This window comes from Rhinichthys klamathensis, unplaced genomic scaffold, assembly GCF_029890125.1.
Source record: "Rhinichthys klamathensis goyatoka isolate OS25496 unplaced genomic scaffold, OSU_Roscu_1.1 h1tg000019l_1, whole genome shotgun sequence".
Taxonomy (NCBI): domain Eukaryota; kingdom Metazoa; phylum Chordata; class Actinopteri; order Cypriniformes; family Leuciscidae; genus Rhinichthys; species Rhinichthys klamathensis.
Genome location: NW_026606570.1, coordinates 6,057,330 through 6,076,488, shown reverse-complemented (window position 1 = coordinate 6,076,488; position 19,159 = coordinate 6,057,330). Strand labels below are relative to the sequence as shown.

General features: G+C 42.7%; 2 protein-coding genes across 3 annotated transcripts in view; one reads left to right on the top strand and one right to left on the bottom strand.

The window, feature by feature from the left end:
- mymk (myomaker, myoblast fusion factor) lies at positions 1-5,434 on the bottom strand. Of its 2 annotated transcripts, none has more exons than XM_056237195.1 (6): positions 5,181-5,431; positions 3,959-4,073; positions 3,584-3,732; positions 2,076-2,192; positions 1,818-1,958; positions 1-778 (listed from the first exon to the last, which is right to left on the bottom strand). In XM_056237195.1, exons 1-6 carry the CDS (start codon positions 5,313-5,315, stop codon positions 659-661), a joined length of 777 nt encoding a protein of 258 aa, XP_056093170.1. In that variant the 5' UTR covers positions 5,316-5,431; the 3' UTR covers positions 1-658. The 2 variants fall into 2 exon arrangements, with proteins under 2 accessions (XP_056093170.1, XP_056093176.1); XM_056237201.1 differs by having other exon boundaries at positions 690-778; positions 1,781-1,958; positions 5,181-5,434.
- A 5,646-nt stretch (positions 5,435-11,080) lies between these two features.
- Positions 11,081-19,159, top strand: part of adamtsl2 (ADAMTS-like 2) — a 36,005-nt gene continuing 27,926 nt past the window's right edge. The window contains exon 1 of the mRNA XM_056237259.1: positions 11,081-11,439. The gene's annotated coding sequence lies outside the window, so the exon portion shown is untranslated. The remainder of the gene's footprint in view (positions 11,440-19,159) is intronic.

Here is a 19,159-nt window from a genome sequence, read left to right as displayed (position 1 = left end):
ATCATAAAAAAACGATTTTATTCAAAAATTAAAAACAATAATAGATACATAAAATGAAATGAATTTAATGAATAAATATATTTACATAGAAACAATTTCTACAAACCTCCTGATTTGCTTAAAGAATGTATCTCCCTCCATCCACCGCTATATATATCAAACCGTTTGTTTGCTTCTTTATACTGTAGGTTTAGTTTAGGGTTTAGTTGTACCCAGATGATGTCTGACCTGTCTGGCACAAATAGATGAATATAAAGAATTTAATGGCCTCTTTTACAGTCTCTTAAATGGACATAGACAAGTGGTCCCTACTGAGGAACCTTTGAAAGAAAGTTTATTCATTTTGGATAGATAATGTGTCTGCTGTTTTTTGTGACTCATAAACTTTCCAGCTGTATTTGAGGAGTCAAATCCAGTTTTGGTCTTGGTCTTTTCTTTTCGGATGAACTCTCCTTGTCATGGGGAAAGTCTTCACTGTCACAGTCTTTATCTTGCAATGAGTCTTTAAACATACATTTCAGTACCTTTTCAGTGATTTTGACTATCAGGGCATCATGCTATCCCTACGAATAAGTTGTCCAAGGCATGCTTGGCCTGCTGGGAGGTCGTATAACTTTCCTCACTTTCAGGGTGCTGTTAACAGACACAGTTTCTTGCATTACATGGTGCGTGGCTGGGATTTGTCTAGCGGCAGGCCAGGACCACATGTCCGCATCCAGGGTTTTTGAGGAGTAGTCCAGATAGTCCTTGCTTTTTCCTTCATCTGAGGTTGTGATGTCTGCCATTGAGAAAAGGAGTGTGATTAACATGAGGGACAATCTCTGGGAAATTCAAGGTATAGTTCATCCAAAAATGACAATTCTGTCATCATTTAATCTCCCTCATGTTGTTCCAAACCTGTATGACTTACTTTCTTCTGTGAAGAAAGCATGTACATGGTACAGTTGCTCAAATTGCAATGAACGAGGACTGAGGCTTTTAAGCAATAATGGGACTCAAAAGGACCATAGAAGTATCATAAAAATGGTCCATACAACAAACACTATATTCCAAGTCGTCTGAAGTGATACGAAAACCTTTTTTTGTGACGAACAGACAGAATTTTAGAAAAGAGTCTGTCTACGTTCCGCAGCACAAACAACTTCCCTTCAAATTACGCCTCCCGCAAAGAAAAAAGTGTGAATGCCAATGACTGAAATTATCTTTTCAAGTACATTTATTTTATGCTTTAGGAATTGTTTGTAAGGCTAAATTATATTGCTTTTGAATTTTATGCAGTATTAAATAAAAGCTATTAAAAAAACATACCAATAAATTATAGAATCAAAAACATACCTATTGTATGGTAATTATAGCAACAAAACCTACCCTAAACCTAACCCTTATTGTACCCCTTCAGTACAATTAAAAATGACTGTAGAGTTTCATAATTCAAATTCTTAAAAAGCAAACAGGATGAGTTCTGCCGTCTGTGATCTATAGTGAAACAATAGGTGGAAAGGTGGCGATAGTCAAGCTAAAAAAACAGAGAAAATTGTAGTAAAAGAAGATCAGTACTAATGATGACATGAACTCTTTTTGACTTTTGGTGAATGACGACTTACATGGTCTGTTTCTCGAAGGATCGAGTTCACATTCACATTCAAGTTATACAGATTTGGAACAATGTGAGGGAGAATTAATGATGAACGAATTCTTATTTTTGAGTGAACAATCCCTTTAAATGCTCACTATGAGACTGTTTGTCATCTTAAAGAGGCTTTCAGTGTAAGGAAAGCACCTCTACAGCTTCGCTCTGATAAAAAGATGCATCATACACAGCAGCAGAGGGTGTAGCAGTTAAGTTTGGCTGCATTGCGTCCCGTCCCGGCGTAGCGGTTCTTCTTGGGCAGCAGCAGAATGAAGGACACAGCCAGTGACACATGGTAGAAACTGTGGACATAAGCATATTCCCAGTCCTGCAGAAGTAAATGAGCAAGTCATTACCGCAGTTACGCAGACATGCTTTTCTAACAAATTGTGTAATGTGTTCCTCCAGTTGCAGTAGCTGTTTAAGAGCTGCATCATATTTTTACCTCAAAATAGAAGCGAAGCATCAAAGCAAGAGCACCGAAGCAGAACCCTGGCCCCACTTGTTGAGTGTAAACACTTTTGTCTGGATAAAGGCCTTTCTTTTCCTTCATTTTCTGTAACTGGAACAATGAAAAAACAATATTGTAAAACCTTGCGAAAGCATTTGCGGTTGATAATAAAATCTTGAGTTTCCATGTTGTCAATATGAGCAAAATACAATTCCTCATCAAGCTTATTTGAGCTCCGCTCTTATGACTAGATTAATCTGATGCATTTGAAATAAAATATGTTTCTCTATGTTTTGGGCTTCCGTCCAAATCGAGATGGCATTTCTTTCCTCTTTTTGAAAACACTGTTTTCGCATTGTAGTGTGGACTGTGAAATCAGAAGAATTCGAAACCGATGACGCATGTTTAGTCCAACCCGATCTCACGGCAATTCGTATGAATTTTACGAGGTGGCTAATTTGTACGAATTCATACGACCTCACTCGTACGAATTTGTGCGATTTTTGCTAAATCGTACATATTTTACGAGTTGCCCAATTTGTATGAATTCGTACAAATGACCTACCCCTGACCCCGCCCCTAAACCTACCCATCACTGGGGTTTAGACAAATAGTCACCTTTTACTCACTTGTACGAATTCGTACGAATTGGTCGTGAGATAGCGTTGGTTTAGTCATGTGACGCATATTGCACCTATAGACCTTATGCACCAGAGAAACAACCGTGCAGCCATCTTTAGAATTTTGTCTTTGAACTTTCGTTTTTGTGGTAGCTCTGTATATTTCTATGACATCGCCGTCGAAGAGTAATTCGCTGTTGAAGTGGATTTACTTATTGTAGAGTTAACGAAAGTTAGGAGTGTAATGTTTGAAGCGGATGTCATAACAGATATGTCAGTAGACCAGGAAGATTTTTAAAATGAGCACTTCATTCATAAGTCCATACGATCTTACCTTCATGCTGTGGAAATTCAAACCGGAAGACAGAACACAACGAGCGCAACGCTGAAAGGGGGCGGGGCTAGATTTGGTCTATAGATATCTATGTTTATACCGGCATGTGCCAGCTATGTTCTATTCACTTGCACAGTGCTACTAAAGATAAATGTTTGTTCTTTGTACTCTTCATATTACATTCCTGCAATGATGACAGAAAACTCGCAATTGCTGTCTTGTGGTAAAACGTTAAAGTGTTTTAAACCGAATGGAAAGTGTGACCTGGACAGTAATTGGTGGGATATTTTGCTAATAAAATAATCGAGCCAGAAGACAGCATGAGAACTGTATAATGTCTGGCCTCTCTGTATCATCTTAGTGGGCTTTTAATACGTTTTAGAAAGAAGAATTAAGCGTTTTCCGAAGTTTCAGTGTGAACGAGAAATGTTTGGAAAATGCTAGTTTGGACGGAGAGCGTTTTGTAACGAAAATGCCATTATCAAATGCATGTGGATTAATGTAAACGTAGCCTTAAAAGCACTGCATCTGATGTGTCTCAAACTCACCCATTTGACTGTTATCATAAAGACAGCTGTTCCAATGGGGCCGGAGTAGATGCCGTAGCCCCATCGGTCCTGGTAGATCCTCACAGCCGCGGTCAACACACCAAACATGGTGAGCGAAGAGCGCTTGGGTTCATCGAAATCTCCCAGTGCTGGATGAGAGCAAATGGACACATATTCTTTACATGACACACCGGAATGCAAGATATAAACACTCGTCACACTTCTCACGAAAAAATAATATTTTAAATCACTTTGTTTGACTGTTTGACCCGTGGGAGTGCACGTGTATTTTATTATAAAAAGATTTATACCTTTGCAGAACATTATTGAGATTTGCTCACCTAGGATATGGAGATGCTATTATTATTTGCTCACCTAGTAGTGTGACCCACATGGAGATAGCTGTGCCGTACACGCTGAAGTACTCCAGAATCTCGTACTTCATGAAACAGAGAATGGACAAGCCTGGACCATCACACGCATGGTAAATCTGAGAACAGATGGAGAAAACACATGACTGCTAAGTCACCTTGATAGAGAGGTATCTGCTGAGAACATAAATGTAAATTTAAAAGGCTCTAGAATAGATTAGATGAAACTTTCCGTGTTCTTGTCTGGAAAAATGTATTAACAAGCCCCTTTTTTATGGCCGTAGTCAGATATGCCTCTAGTTGTACTATCAGTTGTGGTTCAGATTAGGCCAACTGAAGTAGCTTGAGTTTTGTAAACTTTACATTATTGGTTGTTTTTGTAATGCATTGGGAATTCAGGGCCATGTCACAAAGAAAGTGTCATTACATTCCAATACGATCCTTTTCAGTTGTTTTTCTACCTAAAGCTAGATCCATCTTTGACCATTGCACCACTTCTCACAACTTTTTCTGCATCTTGTTAAGATGACATGTCAAGGTAAAATAAATAATATACCTAAAATTAGCTTTAATTGAGATGAAAATATCATACCTGTCATTTCAATGTACGGTTTTTGCATTTGTAATGTTGTTTTTCTCTGTAAAGTTAGATTCACCATTGTGTCGCTTCACACACAAGCACCACATTAAGACAGTGTGTCTACTTTAAAAACACATTCTTTTCTACCGTTTTTTTTTGCGCTGCTTTTGGCGTTTTCAAATGTAAGACCGTGTTCTGTGTGGAGGGCCCCTTAAAGAGTTTGTTCACCCAAAAAAATTAAGTTCTGTCATAATTTACTCGCCCTCAAGTTGTTCCAAACCTGTATGACTTTCTAACTCAAAATAATTGAAGAATGTCGGAATATGGGGCAGATTGACTTCCATAGTATTTTTCAAAAGGGCCCATAAACTGTTTGGTTACCCGTATTCTTCAAAATATCTTCTTTTGTGTTCAGTGGAAGAAAGAAATTCATACAAGTTTGGAACAACTTGAGGGTGAGTAAATTATGACAAATTTCACTTTTGGGTGAACTATCCCTTTAAGCACAAGTACATCATTACTAATGACAGATACACAAGCTGTAAAGATACTGTAATCTCTTAGTACATTTCTTCACACATCTTTCAAATGAATAAAGAAAATGCTGTTTTTCATTACAAATCAATAAAAGCACCCATTCTCTTACCGCTATGAAGAACATTGTGAAGAAATAGACCATGGCCTCCATGTGAAAGCCCCTCTTGGCGGCCACACTGGCGGCAGGCAGGAACACCAAACTGCTGATGGTGGGCAGCAACATCTTGGCGATAAACGCTCCCATTGTGACCCAAATAAAAGGATTTGTCAGCAACTTGTCTGTTTGTTTCAAACCACCAGATCTTTTGGAGAAGCGACCGAGAGAGTGAAGAAGGATCTCTCACATGCTCACAACCTCCTCTGGAGGATCTTTAAAGTTTAAATGGCTCAGAGGGGTATGTATGCGCACTGTCATCCGAACAGCAGCTGTCTGCGTGAGGACTGGGAGAGGCCTGCAATCACATGGCACGCTTCTGTCACACATGTTTGGGTTTGTGGAACAACAGCAGCGGGACAAAAGTGAAGCTATTTGTGGTGAACTTCACAATCTATGGAATCACAGAGTCAATGCTGAGTTAAAGTTTTTCCACGCATTAAAAAATATGGCTGGTGCGCCATTGGGCGTACAGAGAATTCTTTGAAATGTATTTTTCTCTGGTCAGTCTGGACGGCAATGTGTTGAGTCTCAGACATTGAGCTTCTCATGGGTGAATCGATCCTCAGCAGTGGCTATAGAAACAGCTGTCTCTTTTGGGTTATTGACATTGGCCTCGCGAAAGCACCTGGATGCGTCATTGCAAATCTGTGTTTGACGTGAATGTGGTTCTGAGGGTAAAAAAAATGTGACTGGTTCTGGTAAGGTGTAGGCTTAAGATGTTTGTGTTAGAGACCTGTGAGTCTTGTGTAGACCCATACCAGATGTACTGATAGACCAAGAGCCTATTAAATGAATAAAGGGAACCCAAGAACAAGTTCTTACTTTGTACTGGTCACATTTCACGTGGTCAAAATATGTCTTTTATATCTTTGAAATCTATGAATTTATGCTGCTGAAACATTTTAGTATCTAAAATGTCTATATTGACATTGCAAAAAGTCAAAAACTCCTCCAAGCATCAGATGATCTGCATCAGCATCCATTTAATTCAGCGTAAATGGCAGAAAAGACTTGTTCACTCTGAATCAATAGGAAACAGATGTGACTTAGTGACGTTTCTCTAATTTAAACATAGTGTTATTGAAATTTAGCACATTAAATGGCAGCAAGATGAGCTGTAAATGCTTGTGTTCTTGCAACACCACGGGACGATTTAACCTTACCATTCTGTATCCTGTGGCTTTTTTGATGTGGCTTTAACGACTTTCTAAATAAGACTTCACACAGTCCACAACAGTTAGGAAAGTCCTTATTTTGTTATTTTGAGCACGAGGGAGAGTCTTGCTATGAACTTTGTGGCTGGTCAGTCACAGCTGTTCTTCTCTCAGCTGTTGCACCTGCGAGAGGAGCACAAAGGGTGCAGTGTGCTGAGTGCTCCTCACGCCCGACATTCTCTAAGTTACTCTGTAACGTGATTCTCCAAGACACCAGAGAGATTGCAAACCTCAGATACTTACAGAAGAGTCCACTTTCTTGACCAGTCACTGTCCTGGAATGAGGAGTCACATTTGGGGTCACATGCTAAAAAGTGCAACATCATTGCTTTCACTTGTCCATCTCGCTGTGGACACATTTTTGTGTAGCACTGCTGCTGAATTTGGCCTTGCAAAGTCAAATGATTTGAAATTTAATACTCTTACAAAAAATTTGTTAATTCAAGTGTGCTTTAGTATACTTCTTTTGAACTTAAAACAAGAAAGTATACTTTTAGTCTACTTTTGATGTACTTCTCAGAAGTATACTTAAAATTACACTTAACTGGGCCTATACTTGACTTATACTGACAGAAAAGTATTTGGCCTATAGCCTACTTGCATCTTTAGATCGAGGTATGATTAAGTATTCAAAGTATACTTGGCTTGTGTTTACTCTTTTGATTGAGTAGCTTATTAAATACTTTTCTTTCACATAGTTTTACATACTGTCTTATAAACTTACATTTTTTGTAAATATTGATGTTTCTTATTTTGAGATTGAGCATTTTTGTTTAGTCCACTGGTAGTGTACAGGAATACCAAATCTACTTAAGAGTACAGGTAAAGGTATATCACAAGTAAAAATGAATACCTAAATAGGATATCTTTAAAGTGCAATAAATAAATATGATGTTGTTCACTTAAAGAAAACGCACAAGTGTACTTGCAGTATAAACTATACTAAACTAGTAGTTTACTTCAAAGTGTACTTTCATAAACTAAACAATTACAAGTACTTAACTGGTAAACCATGTTAGTTCACTTGTTGCAGTACAAACGGAAAACAGTTGTAAACTAGTTGTGCACTCAAAGTTTACTGTTACACTTAAACTTAAAAGTATACTTCTGGTACATTGATATTAGTATACTACATTAAGTATACCTAAAATATACTTGAACATTACTTAAGTATACTTAATAAAATTAACTTGAAGTATACTTATTTTTTTGTAAGGGTATTCATAAAATTTGTCAAAGGCAGGTATTCTCAACTTTTTTTTAGTGTGCATTTTTTAGGTTCCATAATATTTTAGTGAGTTTAGTGAAATTCTGACACAAACCCCTAAGCTGGATTGTTACATTGACACAGTTTTTGAAATCTTCTGCGCTCTCATATGAATCCCGAGCTGAGAACCTCTGGTCCATGGCATGCGTATTTTTGGATGGATTAAACTTTGTTGACTTAAAAGTCTGTATGTTATCTTTGAAATGAGGGCCTGAGAAAAAAAGATCATCACTCACTATCAGAAGATTCAATAAAGGAAGCATTTCTTTTAATGATGTCTCAACAGTTGTTTCGGCAACATTATCCATATAAAACATAAGTCCCTAATTCAGGTGATTTTAACATCATTTCATTTTAATGGGAAAAAAATGAATCAAATTTTGAAATTAGCCTATGATTATTTTCAGAAAATCTGAAAATGTATATGTAATTTAGCTCCTCAACTATAAACATTCTGTTTGTAAAAGGGTTTGTCTAAAACATGTTTAAAGGGGTGGTATGCCCCGTTTTACAATAAGTATAATTGTATAAAAGTATCTGTTGTCCCCAGAGTGTGTATGTGAAGTTTTAGCTCAAAATACCCCACAGATAATTTTTTACAGCATTAAAATTGTCCCTTTTTGAGGGTCAGTAAAAACGCATTGTTTTGTGTGTGTCCCTTTAAATGCAAATGAGCTGCTGCTCCCGGCACAGAGCTTCAAGAGCTTGTGTGTTAGCAGCTCCGATTACCTCACGCAGACAAGCACTAAAATATCAGAAACTGTTCTGCCTTTTATGTTTAAACTGGAGTCGGACAATGATGGAGAGACTCAAGAAGTGACAACATGTAGAATTGAACAGGACGTTTCTGAATGGTTAGTTGATGAATTTATGTTGCTGATGTGGAGTTAACTATCTTCAATTAGCATATTCTGTCATGTCTATAAATCTATAATCTATAAATCTACAATCTATAAATCGCTCGTGTGGGAACTGTTGAAAGATGCCTACAGAGTGACATGCTATTGCATTTGTGTTACGTACTGTATTGCATGTGAAAAGACGGATGCGACAGCTTGAGAGAGACTCACAAATGTTCTGTACTTCAACAATTCCTTTTCTCTTCGTGGACTGCGGGGACGGGGTTTATGTAAATTTTAGGGTTAGTGATGTCACTAACCCGGGAGGAATGTTGTGTAGTCCCTAACAGCTGTTTGTTGTATTCCTTAAAAAATGATTTCTTTAAAAGCAAATATCTTCCTTTGCTTTGAACTTTGAGCATCGTAACTTTGCAGATGTTGTTTGTGCTCAAACAGCAACATTACACACTAACTAAGTTAGAAAAGTGAAATCATAATCAAGCACCTCTTTAAAATGACATAGGCCTACCAGAATCTAGCCAGACCGAAAACAATGCCTAAACAGTTGAGTGTATTTGGCTTTTGGTTAACATTAACCAAATATTCTGTGTGGCCTAAGTGACGATGGCGCGGTTTCAGAGGAAGAGCATATTTTCAAGTTTCTTTAAATTTGATGACAAAGACAAACTTTTTTCCCCTTTGGAATAACCATGATGAATGAAAAAACGGACTGGAGCACGCATTAAGATATTCATGTTGACTGTACCGAAATATGTTTTGTTTATAGCATCAACAAACTGTTAGAAAATAGTGACCACTTGCACTTTAAAATGCATGTCTGCTTATTTCCCCATATCTGCTTAGCTTTCAATCAGTTAGCATAGCAGAGCTGATTCATTGTTCCAAAACAGACCCTGCCGAATTAGGCTCTAATAACATGCCTGTCGTGTGAGAAGAACATTTGTTTGGACTATGATTGTAGTGAATGCATTCATGTGTGGTACATTAGACCGCTAGTTAGAGAGCATTGTTGTTGTCTATTCATTCCTAACTTCTTTTTTTATTTCCACAAAATATACCTGGGTTTCCATCCACAGTTTAGAGTGAAGGAAAACTTCTATTTTTTTCTTTTGTGTTTCTAACAACTGAAATTCATCAAGAGCATTTTTCCTACACAGCCATTCGCCTTGGAAATATTGAAGGATCTCTCTCCTTCTCTGTGTCACACACACAAACTTTCCCTGTGTTTTCTGCCTTGTAATTTTAGGCTTTTAAAAAGCAACCATTCCTCCAGACTTCCAGACTGTGCAAATCTCCTGAAGTATGTCTATCACCATACAAATCTGTGGTTGAGAGGAGTGTTTGATTGAGCTATAAGTGTAGCGAACCGTCCCTAATGTACAGAGCAGACAGACAGGCAACCAAGAGAACATGTGGTCTATAAATGTACACGTCACACACAGGCATGGTGGTCTCAACTATCTGCTTGTGCTGCCCAAGTCTTTTTCTCCATCCATCTCTCTCTCTCTTCCTTCCAGTCTTTTATTACACTGCAAAAAAATCAGTTAATCAGTATTTTTGTTTTGTTTTCCAGTAAGATAATCATACATAAAGCAAGATAAATGTATTTAATAAAATGTAATTTTTTTTGTGTCATTTTAAGTATAAACCACATAAAATATGCCTCAGGTATCCCTTCACATAGTACAATACCATACTTTTTTAAATCTAGATTTCAGTGAGAGTTGTGTTTTGGGGTGGGTTTAGAGTTAGGGGGGATAATATAAAATTTTTACAGTATGAAAATTATTTTATCTATCGAAAGTCCCCATAAAACATGTAAACCCAACACATATAGCATATATGAAATTACCCATAATAGATCTATCAGGTGGAGCTGGGGAAGGTGGAGGGTTTCAGACAGAGGAACATTAAAAGCGCTGTAAACTGCTACAGCAAACACTGACCAACTATTTAAATGTTGAGCAGCAAGCTGATTGGCTGCAGATGCAACAGGAACCAATCAGCTTGTGCTGTGTAGTTAACAATTTAATTGTGAGCAGGTTGCATTAAGGACCCAGCCTACGCCATCTAGAGTTGACAGATGTAATGCCATGACAGAACATGGTATTACAATGAACATCAACAATGAAATGTTTATTTTCCAAAACAATAGACAAAAATACAGTTTTTTTTATTTTGTTGAGCGCTCTTTTTCCATAAGTTTGCTCAGTCACCATTTCCCATTTCATTATCTTTTCAGATCCACTAATCTCCATTTTTTGTCATTGTACCCATTAGGATAATTATCAGGATACCCATTAAGTGTTTTTACACTATGCCCTGTGGAAGTGATGGGTGTCTCGGCAGTGGTGGGATGTAAGTAAAACTTACTGTACAGCAGGAGACATGAGAGGATGATCTGGAATAGACAAAGTGTGTGTGGGGAGGATGAATGGACTGATGTGATGAGGAGGGGTACGGGGAGTCTGTGTGTGCGTGTGTGTGTGTGGGGGGGTGCTTCTCTGTGGGAAACGACAACTTCCTCCCTGTCTGTCTGCAAGCGGAGACCAGTAGACAGCAGTTTGGCTGAGTCTATGGCAGTGTGGCTCCGCTCCACCACACAGCAGAAGGCAGCCCATGAGCTTGGCACCAGCCGGGAAAGTGTTTTTACGTAGGCGTTCCCAAACTCTGCCACTCTCTTCCTGCTGGGACTGAAGGGAAGAAAGGGGGAGGGAGGAGGAGAGGACGGAGGAGAGGAGGGATACAGGAGCACACCTTACCCTCTTTACAAAGCACATCCTCAGAACACACCATTAGAAACCACCACCACCAGCACCACCTACACTGTCCAAGCAGCACTTAGCTCCAACACTGACACTGGACTGCAGGTAAGGGCAAATATTTACTGTGTGCCTGACTACTCTACTGTGTGTGTGTGTGTGTGTGTGTGTGTGTGTGTGTGTGTGTGTGTGTGTGTGTGTGTGTGTGTGTGTGTGTGTGTTGTGTGTCCATTTCACTGAATAGTGCTGGGTGTTTTGGGAAAAGAGCATGGGAAGCCAAGCAGACTAGACACTTGTTTTACAAACCCAAACAAACAGTGTTTGACTGCTCTGCTGATGCAAAGAGCTGGATGACAGTGAAATAAAGCGAAAGTAATGTGAAAAGAAATGTGATAGTAATATAGCCTATATAATGTGATAGTAATGTGGCACTCAATTTTTTTTGTCCAGCTGCAGATAACAGCTAAAGCTTACTTTAAGTCCAAAGTAGAAAATGAAAACAAATTCCTTGCATTATTAATTCTGCAATGAATATGAAAATGTTGCTTTTGCTCTTGTTCGTTATTGAAAAGTCTACTTAAGTTAAAATATTTAGCTCTGATAAGTCCATCATGTTTTGAAATGTCCATTTGAAAAATCCCTAGAAAATTAATGTGTGGTTTTGATAATGTGTAAAGCAAGAGGGAAATGAATTTGATATTAGACTTGAAAATAGCTACTCGCTTAAATAAATCACCATGGATGATGAATGGATGAGGGGAACCACAAGAAATCAGTGAGCAGCTTAAGGGTGGACAGCATCCAAAGCAAAAGAATGAGAAAGATGAAGCCCTAAAAAGTACAGAGATATCATGGCCATGAATTAAGAACTATTTCCCATGATCTAACTAAAATAAAACGAGTGAAGTAATTAGTACAAGGTTGCCATGATTTAACTAAAACAAAAGAACAAACTCTTAATTTAATTTTTTTCCAGAATGTTAGTGTAGGGCTCCATAAGTATTCAAAAGTAGGCTACGTATTCTGTTTAAACTTTTTACTAATTTGCGATAATGACCAGCTGACCGTACATTACTAAGCTACTTGCGAACTAAATAAATATGTGAACATGAAATATCGATTAATTATTTTCATGTAAATTCTCAGCTGAGAAAAAAAATAGTTTACAATGTACAAAAAATTTTTGTTTGTTTTTGTTTTTGACTAGCAACAAGATGAACACTAACAATATTACAGTAATATAAATACTGACGTCTTCCAATGTCACTTTCACTACAGTTGATAACTGAGATGAAAGATGACACCAGATGCGTTTTTATGAAACAAGAGAAAGCGAGTTTTTTGTGTGTATTTATTACCATATTAATTGAATTTATAACTATAATCATAAACACATTGTTATGTAGCACAAATAACTGTAGTAAACTGTTATTCTTCTAGTAATTTATAGATCCTTCTCACATTCACAGAAAATAGCTTGTAAAGAAATCAAATGTCCAAAAGAAAACAAAATTTTCATGTTCATGTTCAAAATTCATTATTCCATAAATTCAGGTAAAATCCCTTTAAATAAAATCTGCCAAATGCATATATGTAAATGTGAATGTTTATTGATTATCTGCTCTCAATAGTTCAGTTTCATCTGCATAAATGTGTCACAACACTTGCTGCTGGTCTCTCAGCACTTACATGGTTGACATGCTGTGAGTTTGTACCCATCACCCGTTTGATAGAAAGCCGCAATATTGATTTTCCACTTGAAGACGGTGGACGTGAGAAGGCTGCAGAGAACTGAGGAATCCTTGCGTCTGGTCCCTGTGACCAGAAGCTCTTCCAGAGAAGGATGAGTCTGCTTCCAGCTCACAGACAGGGCTTCCCCCCTCCCTCCAAATGGGGAATGGCCCTACTGTCTGTCTGCTGCCAGGGAAAGAAAAACACCCCTCTTCCCTTGAGCGGAGGCCCCGGGGGAGGGGGTTAGCCTGTGTTTACTCTCTTTCGTGGCCTGGGAAACTCAGAAGAGGAAGGTCTGTCTCGGCGGTCGCAGCCTCGTCGCGTGGTCTGTGGGAGACGAGTGTTTGGCGAGCTGGCGGGGCTCCAGCTGTGTCTGGGGTGGATAATGAACTCCAGGTGCTCCAGAGGGTAGTTTAAGACACCTGTCACCAATATTTAGTGCCAGGAAAAGCCAGACTGCAAACAGAGTGAGATGATCTGTTTGCTTACTTTAAGGAGCCTACCTAATTGGAGGTGCAGGTCTGATGAGAAGTCATGAGATGGAGGAGAACTGGAGAAGTTTGTGTGATTGGCGATTTTTGCTCACTTTTATGGTCTTCTTAAATGAAGTGTATATGTTCTTGCATCACTGGACTTAAATACAAGCCAGAGAATTGCATTCATCCTTTCATTGTCTTTCATGTGTCCCGGTCACATAAAACGTCATGCCCATGCAAACATGTTTCCTAATATTTTTAAGCCAAGTGGATTTTGAGTGAAAAAAAAAGCTATTTGTAGCATCTTTGATTCACCCAAATAGGGGCGGGAAAAATGTCAAAAATCTTATTTCACGATAAAAACATTTATCACAACATAGTTATTTTTGTTATTTTTTTTTTTCATTTTAAAAACAAGAACAAAGAAGCAAATTACAAACAACAGGACAAATACAATTAATAGAACAAAGATAGAAATTAATTTCAATTATTGTCCCCACAACAAGTTTTACTATCATTGTGTACCTGTCATTTGGTAGGCTACCCACGGCATAGGGAATACCTGGACCACACACACACACATAGCTTTTGTCATGTCTTATCTATCTGCCTAGTGTTACATGTGTGCCCTGAGTTTCCCCCCGTCACTGTGTATTTGGTTTATTCCTGTGTCTCAGTTTTCCTGCTCCTCGTTAGTTCTCAGTTCCTTCACCTGTGTCTAGTTCATTTGCCCCAGCTGTGTCTTGTTCCCCTATCTGTTCTCTGTGTATGTAAACCCTGTGTTCTCCTTCACTCCTTGTCGGTTCTCGTTTGTATATGGTGCGTTTATATAGTAGTGTCTGTTTATGCTCCTGAGATTTTGTTCATTAAATCCTGTTTTCCTGCTATCCTCGTCTCCTCGTGCTTCCAGCTATACACCACCCGTAACAGAAGAACCGACCTAAACATCGATGGATGCAGCAGTCCAAATCCTTCTCCTGTCCCAGGAGGATCAGTCCCTCGAGGCCCACACACAGAGGTATTTGGACTTGGTACCTCTAGTTCATTATGATGACACCAGCCTCTGTGTGTTCTTCCGGGAAGGCCTAAACACTGAGACCAAAGCATGCCTGCCCGGAGATGGGCCTCGAGGGAACTTCGCTGCCTACATAGAGTGGGTGCTGGTGGCCTGTGGATCGCCGCTCACAGTGGGCCCCACCGAGCCAGAGACCGTCCAGCCAGAGACCGTCCATCCCATAGCTGTCAACCCTCCCGTTTTTTCCGGGTTTCTCACGTATTTTAGCTCTTTTCCCGCTGTCTTCCTGTTTTAGTATTTTCCCGTAAAATATCCCATATTTTTACGCTCTGATTGTGTGAGACGTACAAGCTCGGGCAGATTCGGCTTGAAGTCGTTCATCATCGGATGCGGCGCCGCGCGCGCTGTTACAAAAAAGCTGACGCGTCGAGTATAAACAAGGCTTTACTCCGTGTCAGCGCACGCTTTGATCGGTAAAGGAGCACAGACCTCTCCCTAATCATCTCCAGCAGCCCCTGAAGCACCACCGTTTCCCTCGTAAGCTGATATTAGTACATTCTCTGATAAAAAATGTTTAAAAAATGACACACTGTCTCTTTCTCTCATACACACACACGCACACACACACGGTCTCTTTATCTCTCTCTCACTCATATGTAGTTATAAACTCTTTAGACTTTTAATGATTAGTGCTTTATTTTTTAAGTTTGTGGGTAAGAATAGTGTAAAAAAAATCCCTTATTTTGGGGATGGATTCCGGGAAATCTCCCTTGTATTCAATGTTCAATGTTGACAGCTATGGTCCAGCCGGAGACCGTCCAGCCGGAGACCGTCCGGCCGGAGACCGTCCAGCCAGGGACCGTCCAGCCGGAGACCGTCCGGCCGGAGACCGTCCAGCCAGGGACCGTCCAGCCGGAGACCGTCCAGCCAGAGACCGTCCATTCTAAGCCCTCTTCGCCGCTGGTTCTGTCCAGCCCAGCCGAGCCCAGCCGAGCCCGCACCGCTGGTTCCGCCCAGCCGAGCCCGCACCGCTGGTTACGTCCAGCCCCGTCCAGCCAGAGCTTCACGTCAGCCCCGTCCAGCCAGAGCTTCACGTCAGCCCCGTCCAGCCAGAGCTTCACGTCAGCCACGTCCGGCCAGGGCTTCGCGTCGGCCACGTCCAGCCGGAGCTTCACGTCACGCCTGCCGAGCCGGAGCTTCACGTCACGGGCAGGCCACGTCCAGCCGGAGCTTCACGTCACGCCTGCCGAGCCGGAGATTCACGTCACGCCTGCCGAGCCGGAGCCCGTCGCCTGCCCGCCAGAGCCGGAGCCCGTCGCCTGCCCGCCAGAGGCTGAGCCCGTCGCCTGCCCGCCAGAGCCTGAGCAAGTCACGCCTGCCGAGCCAGCGCCCCACGTCAGCCCTGCAGAGCCTTCTCCGCTGGTCCCGTCCAGCCCTACAGAGCCTTCTCCGCTGGTCCCGTCCAGCCCTACAGAGCCTCCTCCGCTGGTCCCGTCCAGCCCTTCCGAGCCTGTCCTTATGCACGTCTCTGAGCCTGGCAATCCCCCCCAAAAATTGGGGGGGGGGGGGGGGATATAGGCCGCCCGAAGGTGCGTCTCCGGCATGGCCGCCCGAAGGGGATTCTCCGCCATGGCCGCCCGAAGGGGATTCTCCTCCAGGACCGCCCGAGGGGTGGTCTCCTACTCCGCCATGGCCCCCTGACCAGCCTGCTCCGCCCACCCCTATTGAAGTTATACGGCGCGAGGTCGCGCGTTTTTGGAGGGGGCGTTATGTTACATGTGTGTCCTGAGTTCCCACCGTCACTGTGTATTTGGTTTATTCCTGTGTCTCAGTTTTCCTGCTCCTCGTTAGTTCTCAGTTCCTTCACCTGTGTCTAGTTCATTTGCCCCAGCTGTGTCTTGTTCCCCTATCTGTTCTCTGTGTATGTAAACCCTGTGTTCTCCTTCACTCCTTGTCGGTTCTCGTTTGTATATGGTGCGTTTATATAGTAGTGTGTGTTTATGCTCCTGAGATTTTGTTCATTAAATCGTACTCGGTTACTAACGTAACCTCGGTTCTCTCTAGAGAGGGAACGAGTACTGCGTAATAGCTTACGCTAGGGGAAAAACTCTTTTCCGCGAGATATTGAAGCCAAAAATTATCCTTAATTTTTTATTAATGTAAAACGCTTTGCAGCAGCAAGCAGACATAGGCGAAACAGCTCGCGCGCCTATTGGTTGCTCTGCAGCAAATGCAGCAGCCTATCGAGAGAGACTCTGCGTGACGTAATGACCAATGGGGGCAATTCGCGCCCATATCGTCACGTCCCGCCAGAAGGGGCGTGGTCTCACCCTATAAATATGCTCGTTAGGCTGATACAAGCTGGTTTTTATCGCTGAAGCGAACCAGAGCGTATTCCAAGCACGGCAAGATACGCAGTACTCGTTCCCTCTCTAGAGAGAACCGAGGTTACGTTAGTAACCGAGTACGTTCTCTTACGAGAGTATCTCTCGTACTGCGTAATAGCTTACGCTAGGGGAACACAATGCAGCACGCCGTGCGTACAGGGATCCAACACCAAAGTCCCGGGGGCCGAAGCCCAGGGCTCATGTAGTGCATAATCACCATAAACTCACATAGAGTGGAGGAAGAGAGGCTGGAAGCGTCATTCCCTATAAAAAAGCACCCAGCGGGGCTATTATATGACAATAAAACGCGCAGCCAGGGTGAAAGCTTTCAGCCTGATCTGGGTGGCCATACGTGTGTCAACACTCATGGGGCTGCAGTAAACTCAGCATCTGGGCCGCACAGCGGGGCAGATAGCACTGAATTTTAGACCGCCAAAAGCTTAGCTTGTAAGGCGGGTACCTCCAGGTTATAGTATTTTATAAATGTAGACGGCGAGGCCCAGCCCGCGGCCGTACAGATATCTTGCAGGGAAACCACGCTTGACCATGCCCACGAAGAGGCCACGCCTCTCGTGGAGTGCGCCCTGACACCCAAGGGGCACTGTAGGCCCTTCGCAGAGTAAGCGAGCGCAATGGCATCCACTATCCATCTGGATAGGCTCTGTTTTGAGGCGGCGAGTCCCTTGGAACGCCCGCCAAACAAAACAAAAAGCTGCTCCGTCTGTCTGAAAACAGACGAGCGTGACACATAAGCTCTCAATGCCCTGACGGGGCAAAGGAGACTCGCATCCTCCTCCTCACTGAGAACCGGAAGGGCGGACAGGGAAATTACCTGGGCCCTGAACGGTGTATTGAGGGATTTCGGGACATACCCGTGCTTTGGTTTGAGAATGACCTTCGAGTCATTAGGCCCAAACTCCATACACGACGCGCTTACTGAAAGCGCCTGTATGTCCCCTATGCGCTTCACTGAAGCGAGAGCCATGAGAAACACTGTTTTGAACGACAGGTGTTTCATGTCCACCAGCTGGATTGGCTCGAACGGGGCGCCTTTCATGGCCTCCAGGACCGTGGAAAGGTCCCACGTCGGGACTGAAGGGGGCCTGGGAGGGTTCCGCCTCCGAGCTCCCCTAAGGAAACGCACAACTAAGTCGTTTTTCCCCAGCGACTGGCCTGACACCGGTTTTGCAAACGTTGCTATGGCCGCCAAATATACTTTGAGCGTGGATGGGGTCCTGCCCTTATCCAGTAGCTCTTGAAGGAAGGAAAGCACTTCCGAAACCCCGCATTCCACAGGTGAAAAGCTCTAGGCTTGACACCATGCAGAGAAAACAGACCATTTCGAGGAGTAGAGCCGCCTGGTAGACGGAGCTCTAGCCTGCGCGATCGTGTTTAACACTCCTTCTGGGAGGCTAGCGGGTACCCGTTGATGGCCCATGCGTGCAGGGACCACAACTCCGGGCGAGGGTGCCAAATCGAGCCCTCCGCCTGAGAGAGGAGGTCTCTCCTCAACGGTACAGGCCATGGGGCAGTGCTGGTCAGCTGCATCAGGGCAGGGAACCACGTCTGGTTTGTCCAGAGCGGAGCTACGAGCAGCACTGGGCATCTGTTCTCCCTGATTCTTTCCAACACCTGAGGCAGGAGCGAGACAGGAGGAAAAGCATATAGGGGGCAGCGGGGCCAAACATGAGCCAGCGCGTCCTTGCTTTTCGAGAAAAACTCCGGGCAATGAGCGTTTTCGTGGGACGCGAATAGGTCCACCTGTGCTCTGCCGAACGTTTTCCACAGCAGCTGGACCGTCTGCGGGTGCAGCGACCATTCTCCTGCTGGAACATTGTTCCTGGACAGTCTGTCTGGTCCCACATTCAGGTGACCAGGCACGTGCGCTGCTCTCAGTGAGAGCAGGTTGTGCTGAGCCCAGACCAGGAGGCGTTCCGTCATCCTGTGAAGGTTTCGTGACCTGACGCCGCCCTGGCGATTTATGTATGCCACCACTGACATGTTGTCCGACCGGACCAAGACGTGGTGGCCTGTTACCTGGGGACAAAAACGCCGTAGCGCTTTGTCGACTGCTATCATCTCCAAGCAGTTTATGTGAAGGAGCTTTTCCCGTTCTGACCACAGGCCAGCTAGCGGTCTGCCCTCGAGCAGCGCTCCCCACCCCGAGGTGGAGGCGTCCGTAGACACCACCTTCACACTCGAAGCGGTCCCCAGACTCA

Coding starts and splice junctions, on each gene's coding strand:
- mymk (XM_056237195.1), bottom strand. CDS start 5,315: ATGGGAGCGTTTATCGCCAAGATGTTGCTGCCCACCATCAGCAGTTTG. Junction 3,733..3,958: donor CATGTGGGTCACACTACTAG/GTGAGCAAATAA, acceptor GCTCTCATCCAG/CACTGGGAGATTTCGATGAA. Junction 2,193..3,583: donor TTATGATAACAGTCAAATGG/GTGAGTTTGAGA, acceptor TCATTGTTCCAG/TTACAGAAAATGAAGGAAAA.